The 10,204-nt window shown below is 36.4% G+C and overlaps 1 protein-coding gene across 3 annotated transcripts in view; it reads right to left on the bottom strand.

Moving 5' to 3' along the window:
- Nucleotides 1-10,204, bottom strand: part of RPS6KC1 (ribosomal protein S6 kinase, 52kDa, polypeptide 1) — a 205,992-nt gene that overhangs the window by 123,491 nt on the left and 72,297 nt on the right. For all 3 annotated transcript variants that reach the window (XM_010853047.1, XM_010853048.1, XM_010853049.1), the window contains one exon: nucleotides 5,251-5,613. In XM_010853047.1, coding sequence (XP_010851349.1) covers nucleotides 5,251-5,613 — 363 coding nt within the window. The remainder of the gene's footprint in view (nucleotides 1-5,250; nucleotides 5,614-10,204) is intronic.

Here is a 10,204-nt window from a genome sequence, read left to right as displayed (position 1 = left end):
AAGACAACCCTCAGAACGGGAGAAAATAATAGCAAATGAAACAATGGACAAAGGATTAATTTCCAAAATATACAAGCAGCTCATAGAACTCAATACCAGAAAAACAAACAACCCAATCCAAAAGTGGGGAAAAGACCTAAACAGACATTTTCCAAAGAAGACATACAGATGGCTAACAAACACATGAAAAGATGCTCAACATCACTCATTATTAGAGAAATACAAATCAAAACTACAATGAGATATCACCTCACTGGTCAGAATGGCCATCACCAAAAAGTCTACAAACAATAAATGCTGGAGAGAGTGTGGAGAAAAGGGAACGCTCTTGCAGTGTTGGTGGGAATATAAATTGATACAGCCACTATGAAAGACAGTATGGAGATTCCTTAAAAAACTAGGAATAAAACCACCATATGACCCAGCAATCCTACTCCTAGGCATCTACCCTGAGAAAACCAAAACTGAAAAAGACACATGTATCCCATTGTTCACTGCAGCACTATTTACAATAGCTAGAACACGGAAGCAATCCAGATGTCCATCAACAGATGAATGGATAAAGAAATTGTGGCACACATACACAATGGCGTATTACTCAGCCATAAAAAATGAATGCATTTGAGTCAGTTCTAATGAGGTGGATGAACCTAGAACCTATTATACAGAGTGAAGTAAGTCAGAAAGAGAAATATCATATACTAACGCATGTACACAGAACCTAGAAAAATGGTACTGAAGAATTGATTTGCAGGCAGCAATGGAGAAACAGACATAGAGAACAGACTTATGGACATGGGGAGAGGGGAAGAGAGGGTAAGATGTATGTTGAGAGTAACATGGAAAGTTATATTACCATATGTAAAATAAATAGCCAACAGGAATTTGCTGTATGTCTCAGGAAACTCAAACAGGGGCTCTATATCGACCTAGAGAGGTGGGATGGGGAGGGAGATGGGAGGGAGGTTCACAAGGGAGGGGATATAGGTGTGCCTATGGCTGATTCATGTTGAGGTTTGACAGAAAACAACAAAATTCTGTAAAACAATTATCCTTCAATTAAAAAAAAATTTTTTTTTAAGTCAAAAGGCAATATACCAATGGGAGAAATATTTGCAAATTATATACCTGATAAGAAGATAATATCCAGGGGCTTCCCTGGTCGTCCCATGGTTAAGAATCTGCCTGACAATGCAGGGCACATGGGTTTGACCCCTGGCCAGAAAGATCCCATACGCCACAGGTCAACAAAGCCCATGCACCTCAACTACTGAGCCATGCTCGAGAGCCTGCAAGCTGCAACTACTGAAGCCCATGCTCTGCCACAAAAGAAGCCACTGCAGCGAGAAGCCCAGGCACCACAAGGAGGGAGAAGTCCCCACTCGCCACAACCACAGAAAGCCCAGGCACAGCAATGAAGCTGTAGTGTCGCTATAAAATGTTTTTAAAGTTAATATCCAAAATACATATAGAATTGTCATAACTCAAAAGGAAAAAAATCAACCAGATTAAAAAATGGGCAGAGGAAGTGAACAGACATTTTCCCAAAGTAGACATACAAATGCTTAAAAGGTATATGAAAAGGTACTTAACATCAGTCATCATAAGGGAAACCCAAATCAAAACCACAATGAGGTATCACCTCACACCTGTCAGAATGGCTATGCTATCATCAGAAAGACAATACATAACAAATGTTGACAGGGATGTGAAAAAAAGGGAATCCTCATACACTGTTGGTAGGAATGTAAATTGGTGCAGCCCCTACAAAAACGGGTATGGAGGAAAAATTAAAAATAGAACTACCATATGATTGAGCAATTCCATTTTCAGGTATATATTCAAAAGAAACAAATCATTATCTCAAAGATATATTTACATGTCCATGTTCACTGCAGAATTATTCACAACAGCCAAGACATGAATCAACCCGTGTCCATCAACAGATGAATTGATAGTGTGGTGGAATATTATACAACCATAAAAAATATATTTTATGATAGATAGTGAATAATATACAGCAGAATATCATTCAACCATAAAAAATAAATTCTTCAGGGCACTATGCTAAGTAAAATTAAGTCAGAGAAAGACAACTACCATATGATCTCACTTATATGTGGAATCTAAACGGAACCAAACAAAGAAATAGAACAGACTGGTGGTTGCCAGAGGCAAGTGGTGAAGGTGGTCAAAAAATGCAAACTTTCACTTATAAGATTAATAAATTTGGGGGATAAAACATACAACATGGGCTTCCTAGGTGGGTCAGTGGTTAAAAAAAAAAAAACCCGCCTGCCAATGTCAGAGACTCCAGTTCAATCCCTGGGTCAAGAAGATTCCCTGGAGAAGGGAACGGCAACCCACTCCAGTATTCTTGCCTGGGAAGTCCCACGGACAGAGGAGCCTGGAGGGCTACAGTCGATGGGGTCACAAAAAGTCGGACACGACTTAGCAACTGAACAACGACAACATACAATATGGTGACTACAGTTAACGTTACTATATTGTATATTTGAAAGCTGCTAAAAGAATAACTTTAAAGTTCTTATTACTAGAAAAAAATATATAACTATGTAAAGTGATGTGTGTTAACTAAACTTACTGCAGTAATCATTTCACAATATATGCATATATCAAATCATTATGATGTCATATGTCAATTATACCTCCGTAAAACTGGGGAAAACATTTTTCAAAAATAATGTCCATGTGTGGTGACTGGTATATTTCTAAACAGAATCTACAGACTAGAAACACTGCCCTAATGTTACATTTAAACATGTATAACATTTAAACATATAACATGTTAAATGTATAACCATGTGCCTGAAACAGACATTATTATACATTTTGGTTAAAAGTTAGAATTGTGACTATGGTCACCACGGTTTGTATGAATTAAATTGATCACATTATGGATAAACAATAGAAGGCTAAAAAAAATTAGTTGACTATAACTTTTTAGACTTGATGGCATATTAACCACAAAAACTAATCCAGGCAGAAATAGAGATTGCAGTTTCAGAAATGTGGTAAGCTAAATAGAAAAAGTATGTTTAAATTGTAACATTCCTTAAGACAGAGGTCTAGTAGGTTTACAACTAGCCAATCTGATCACATGGACCACAGCCTTGTCTAACTCAATGAAACTAAGCCATGCCCTGTGGGGCCACCCAAGACGGACGGGTCATGGTGGAGAGGTCTGACAGAATGTGGTCCACTGGAGAAGGGAACAGCAAACCACTTCAGTATTCTTGCCTTGAGAACACCATAAACAGTATAAAAAGGCAAAAAGACAGGACACTGAAAGAGGAACTCCCCAGGTCGGTAGGTGTCCAATATGCTACTGGAGATCAGTGGACGACAGAGGATGAGATGGTTGGATGGCATCATTGACTCGATGGACATGGGTTTGAGTGGACTCCGGGAGTTGGTGATGGACAGGGAGGCCTGGCGTGCTGCGGTTCATGGGGTCGCAAGAGTCAGACACGACTGAGCGACTGAACTGAACTGAACTAGTAGGTTTGGTATCAAGTTGCAGTGGAGAAATAACTCACCATCATAATCACAAATAACAACATTATTATTATGAAATAATGAAACAAATGAAACAATATTATTTTTTGGTATTTGCTGATATGTATCCACAATTCTCATTTTGAAGAAAAGATTTTTATTTTTCTGGTGCCATCAAGTGGTAACATTATGAAGTGTTCTAAGGTTTAAATACTAATAACTTTAAAACAGAAAAGTAACACACTGATATGTTTTATATATGTCAATTTTGTGTTTTAGCACAAAATTACATAGAAAAAAAAGGGGGTAACATTAAATCTAACTGTTTGCAACTCATCCCCATTTTCAAACTCCAAATGAGAATTAAGACAAAGAAGAAAAATGAGTAAGTCATTAAGATTGGAATGTTCCACTAGCAGACAAAAAACCCAAAAGACAATGAAACTACCTGAAAAACAAAATTTATATCAAAATGATATATCAATCAAATCATAAGACATGTTCCCTCCTGAAGTTCCATTAATGTGGCAGTAAAAGAAATTATTTTTAAGGCAAAACCCTTCAAGAACAAAAAGAAAGAAAACAGCAGCAACAAAATTGTAGAAGTTAAAAAGTAGATGAATAAGTGGTTACTGTTTGATCAACTCAAGGAAGCTGCCTTACTAACAGAGCAATGTAAATCTCTCCAAAATTTCAGGGACTGGTGGTCTTAGATAGCTGTGGGAGTGTGAAAGCTAAAACCAAGAAAATTCACCAAAATCCTAGTTAAAAAGTTGTTAGGATGCCACTACACACAGTCCTTCTTCCACTCCTTATGGCCAAGTATCCATTTTTACATCACTCATACTAGAAGACGGAAAGTTTATACTGGAGGAAGAGTAAAGAGAGGCTTCTGACCACAGTACACCAAGCATAGTGAGGGCAGAAGTACTGCAGTTAAAAAACAAAAACTGTTAGTAATCCAGGAGACTGTGATAATCTAAACAGTACTGACAAGTCAAAGACCACAGAATAACAACAACAACGATGATTTTCCTGAAAGAAAACCACTGGAAGAAGGTCCTATTAACCTTTGACCATTGTGTCCAGGACGTCAGATTACGAATCGCAGTATGCTTCAATCTGCTTCCCTAAGAGAAAGGCAAATGATGAAAAACTGATGCTTAAAAATAAATAACAGGCTAAATTCTACTTACAGACATTTAGCAGCATTCAGCTCTCCATGTCCTGTATCACCCCCATTAATTGGCTGAGAATTTATCACAACTAACACAAACAGAATAGTAAGCAAATCCAAGAACACTTTACGATCTCAGTTTAACAGCCCATTTCATCTCGCCTCTTCAGGCCATCAGGAGTGAATGTACTAAAGAATCTCTGGGAATACTCCTGACAGAATCAGGTGAACATGGCAGGAAAAAAAAAATATATATATATATTATTCAAACAAGGGACTTAGAAGCTTGATTTTTAAAAATTCTGTTTGTGTTGATTAATTGATCAAAGCAGAGACTTAAGTATACTGTCTTCCACCACGTAATTAAAAGTTAAATTACCATATTTAGGTAATTTAATCTCCAGTAATTTCTTTTTTTCAGTCTTATTTTTACACAAGATTATACATAAGAAATTGCTATATATATAAGTATGTATGTGTGTGTGTGTGTGTATTTTCCCCCAAATATCAACAAAAGAACATGCCAAAATACAATAATACAGATAAAATTGTACCTTGAACACCTTCCAGGAGCAAATCAACTCCCTTCCTATAAAAATCAGAGGCAGCTTCATAGTCATCTTCTTCTTCCTTTTTTAAAGCCAGCTTTATTAATTCTCCTGCTTTCTCCAAATAATCTCTCTTGCCAAGCTTGGATTTTAAACTGCTGGGAAAAAGGCTACGACTTTCCCATTCTTCTTCTGTTTTGTTCTGTTCACTGTCAGAAAAAACAGTCCCTAGCACTGAAGAATCCGAAGAAAGATTGGGACCAAAAGTCCTGATGGGAGAATTCTGATTGGAAGCCATTCCATCATCCAGCTCAGCAAGAGAATCCACATCAACAGTAAGAGATACCAGGTCACTGTCGCTGGAGAAACCTAGAAATATGATCACAATAGTGAACAGATATTAAACTGAGAATCGGCCAAAAGAATACAAATCACACTGACTAAACATTTTTTCATATTACCTATGTCAATCAGGAAGATTGCAATTTACTGATGGAAGTCAGTGTCTAGCAATTTGTTTCAGCTTAGTTCATTCATTTTTATACTATCTCCCCACAGTTCTGGAAGACAATCTCCTGCCTTAACCATCAAACTAAAACTGAAGACAAGTCTTTATCTAGCCCTGTTGTTACAAGCCTTTACCACAGGATCTTGTATTTACAGAAGGTTGATGCTTATATACACAGCTTCTGTGAATAACAGAACTATGATAAAAGGAAAAGAATAAGCACTTTAGAATAAAAAAGAGAAGTGCCTGAATCCCAGCTCTTAAAACTTACTGTGTGACCAACCACAAGTTACTTAATAATAAAACTTATTATGCAGGGCTTTAAATGAGAAAAAGAGCTAATGCACATAATAGGCTAAGATTAAATGATAACTTTTATAGCAATTACATAATAATAATTTTACTATACATAATATAATGTATCCTCAGAGATGGGCTTTTAAGTAACCATCCATATCTGGAAAATGTATGCCATGCAGCACTTTTTTAACCGAATTTTTTGAAATTCATGTTTCAGCCTCTTCCACAAGCTTTTGGTAAAAGCTTTGGTCAGTATTTGCATCTTAGTTTTCTGACAGAAAATGAATAGAGAATGCTACTGAACATTTACTCAATGAAAATCACTTCTTCCATTTCATATAACTGACTTCATGATACACAATTTTGAACTACAATAACCGTTACTAAACCTGCTCTACTTGTACATTCTTAAAAATGATTAAGGACCTCAAAGAGCTTTTGTTTATATGGATTACATCTGTAAATATTTACTGATCTTGGTATTTTAAAAATAGACTGAATTTTTAAACACTTAAAGTCCATTATATGTTAACATAATTTTTATAAAAATAATTAAGAAGTACCATTGTTTTACATATTTGCAAATCTTGTTAACAGAAGATGGCCATATTCTCATGTCTAATTCTGCACTCAATCTGTTGAATGTCGTTCTGGTTAAAAGAGTTGAAGAAAATGTCACATTGGTAAGTAACTGAAAATGGGGTGAGTATTTTAACAGCCTTTTCAAATAACTATAGCTATCGTTTTTTTGATACTACAACAAAACTTAACAAGTAATAGTTTCTTAAAGGTTAGTTTACATGTGGAATATAAATTTCTATCAGTGTAATTTCTGTTTCTGTTACATTCAAATCTATGGGTCTGTCTCACACACTGAATGGATCTTTTATCATGTATGAGTCTATAACATCACACTCTGGTCATTTTGAAAATATTAGTTTCCTGAGTTACATGGAGCCTCCAAATGGTGATAAATTTCATCATTACAATATCTCCAAGAAAATCATATTTGCTATCACCACCAACCTCGTCAGAAAATTGTTTACATATTGTAAAACTGTTAGGCTCAAAGTGGCTGATACAGGTTCTCCAAAATTCTGTTTTGGTGTTGAGAACTAGAATATCATCACTATCTGGCAACACATACTGTTAACTGTTTTCCTTGAAGTACAAGCTTCCTTTTTTCATTTAAAATGAACAATGAGTTGTCTGTCAATCATTCTTTCAAGCAAAAATGGGGTCCCAGGAAAAGAGTGGCTAGTTTACAGTTCAAATAACTGCAAAGGTGCCTTTTTCCAAGACAACCAGGGCAGTTCATTATGTAATGTGTTCTTCATTTTCATTTCATCTCACATAATAGCATATAAAAGACATATATCCAAGGGTTGAGATTCAGTAAAATTAACTGTTTTTACTGCTTTATCAAGGACCTCCTAGGTGAAGTAAGCATTGGTATTACTGTAAGGATGTGCAACGAATACTGTCACAGTCTCATAGCACTGTCCTGATTCATGCTCAAGTACAGCAGTTTTACCCACCTCTGCTTTTGGATCATCAGTACAAACGTCAGCAAAGTAGAAACAGAAAATAACTTCCTAGATTATTATAAAAAATAGTTTCTGCCTTGGAGAGTCCCTGAAAAGATCTCAGCAATGAATACCCAGAGATCTGAAAACTATACTTTAAACGCCACTGACTTGTATCATTAAATAAGATTCACAACAGGGTTAGGCAAAACTTAGGTTTTGGAACAACTATGTGATCTGCATCATCACTGAATACATACTGACTGCCACGTTTCTCAGGAAGGAAAATACTGGGTTGGCCAAAAAGTTCATTCAGGTTTTTCCATAACTCGAACAAACTTTCTGGCCAACGTAATACATAAAGAAGAAAATGATCTCCCCAGCATCACACACTAAGTCAAAATCAAAGGTGGATCTGAGTGAACAGTTCCAGATCAGGGGTCAGCAAACTGTTTTTCTGAGGGCCACAGGGTGAATATCTTAGGCTTTCTCGGCCACACAATCCCAGTCACAACTAGTCAACGCTGCTGCTGTCACAGGGAAGCAGCCACAGACAACACCCACACGTCCAAGTGCGCCTGTGTCCCTCAAAGCTGCTCAGATGGGGGCTGAGCTCTGAATGCTGAACAATGTTCACATGCCACACAACAACAACAAAAAAAAGTAATATTAACCCAGAAATACCACAGCTGAAAAAAAAAAAAAAGGCTTTTCTGAAATTCAAAATAAAATGCTAAGTGAGAGATGCCAAAAAATAAAAAAATAAAAATGTAAAAACCATTCTTAGCTTATAGGGAGGGTCATATAAAAACAGGTGGAAGGACAGACTTGGCCCATGGGCCACAGTCTGTCAACCCCTATTATAGACTCAAATTGCTTCAGTTCAGTTCAGTCGCTCAGTCATGTCTGACTCTTCCCAACCCCATGGACTACAGTACGCCAGGCCTCCCTGTCCATCACCAACTCCTGGAGTTTACTTAAACTCATGTCCATTGAGTCGGTGATGCCATCCAACCATCTCATCAAATTGCTTACTTCATACCGAATAAAGTAAGTTGGGATAAAAACATTTACTGGCAGCTAAGCTCTAATTTCAAATCAACTTTAGACACTATTTTGGCACTCTGTCAATATATCCGGTTTTCAGGGTTTGGCACTTTTTTCCCCCACAAATCCTTGGAATGCCCATGAAATACTAATTTTGTTCCCTGAAAGCAAGAGACTTCATTAAAGCCACGATATGAGATGAAATTCACTGGATCTAGTGGAAATCTCTTCAATTCACCATACTTCAACTGCATAGACAGCACTTAAAATCAAAATCTCTTTATAGCCATCTACAAATTTATGCACTGCTCTGAGAAATACATAAACTTTCCAAGATTTTTAAAAAATAATTTTAAATATTTTCTATATTCAGTACAAATTTACTTCCTTAAATGGTTATCATTGTATAACCTGGTCATCCGAAATTAATAAACAGACAAAGAAAAGAATGCTGTGGTTTATACAGCTAATCACAAATGAAAGGAAATGTTGTTACAGATCTTTTGTCTGCTCTCTGATGTCTTGTCACTATAACCTCTACATCATCTATCACATCATACTGCTTCATGCTTTGCTTGATTTTCCTTTCTAACAAGAACAATAATACCAAAGGGCAAGAGGGTACAGTTATGTGTACTCAGTTTCTTGGCTTCTGACCATAAAAATCTAGTCACATAGTCATATTTCCTCTCACTCTTCCAACCTTATTTTATTAGCAAAGAATCATGATTACATGAAACTAGATCAGAAAAGTAAGATCATAAAAACACCTAGGGAAAAGTCAGAGAGTAAAATAAAGTAATAAATAAAAGCTCTATACAAATTGTTCCCTCTTCAAATCCTACCTAATTCTAAATGAGAAATGTTTCAAAATAAGCAAACAAATAAGAACTAGCCGGTTAGGAAGAGAAACTTTTTAGCCTAAGCAAGAGAAGCAAAGGAAACAACACTACTTCTTCTGGTGTATGGAGGGCAATTTTAAAATATACGTCAGATGCAAAAACGCTTATATCTTTAATCCAGAAATTTAGCAATATATACCAGAAACAATCAGAAACGTAGGGAAAAAAAGACTGACACGTAAGAATATTCATCACAAAAACTAGTGCAATTGAAATAACAAATTCCTAACAATTGGAGAATATGGTATATCCTATGAGGAGGCCTTACAAATAGCTGTGAAAAGAAGAGAAGCAAAAAGCAAAGGACAATAGGAAAGATACAAGCATCTGAATGCAGAGTTCCAAGAATAGCAAGAAGAGATAAGAAAGCCTTCCTCAGCGATCAATGCAAAGAAATCGAAGAAAACAACAGAATGGGAAAGACTAGAGATCTCCTCAAGAAAATTAGAGATACCAAGGGAGCATTTCATGCAAAGATGGGCTCGAAAAAGGACAGAAATGGCATGGACCTAACAGAAGCAGAAGATATCAAGAAGAGGTGGCAAGAATACACAGAAGAACTGTACAAAAAAGAGCTTCACGACCAAGATAATCACGATGGTGTGATCACTGACCTAGAGCCAGACATCCTGGAATGTGAAGTCAAGTGGGCCTTAGAAAGCATCACTACGAAGAAA

Source organism: Bison bison, unplaced genomic scaffold (assembly GCF_000754665.1).
Source record: "Bison bison bison isolate TAMUID 2011002044 unplaced genomic scaffold, Bison_UMD1.0 scf7180017864322, whole genome shotgun sequence".
In the NCBI taxonomy this organism is placed as follows: Eukaryota; Metazoa; Chordata; class Mammalia; order Artiodactyla; family Bovidae; genus Bison; species Bison bison.
Note: the sequence above shows the minus strand (reverse complement) of the source record. Positions and strands in the feature narration are given on the sequence as shown.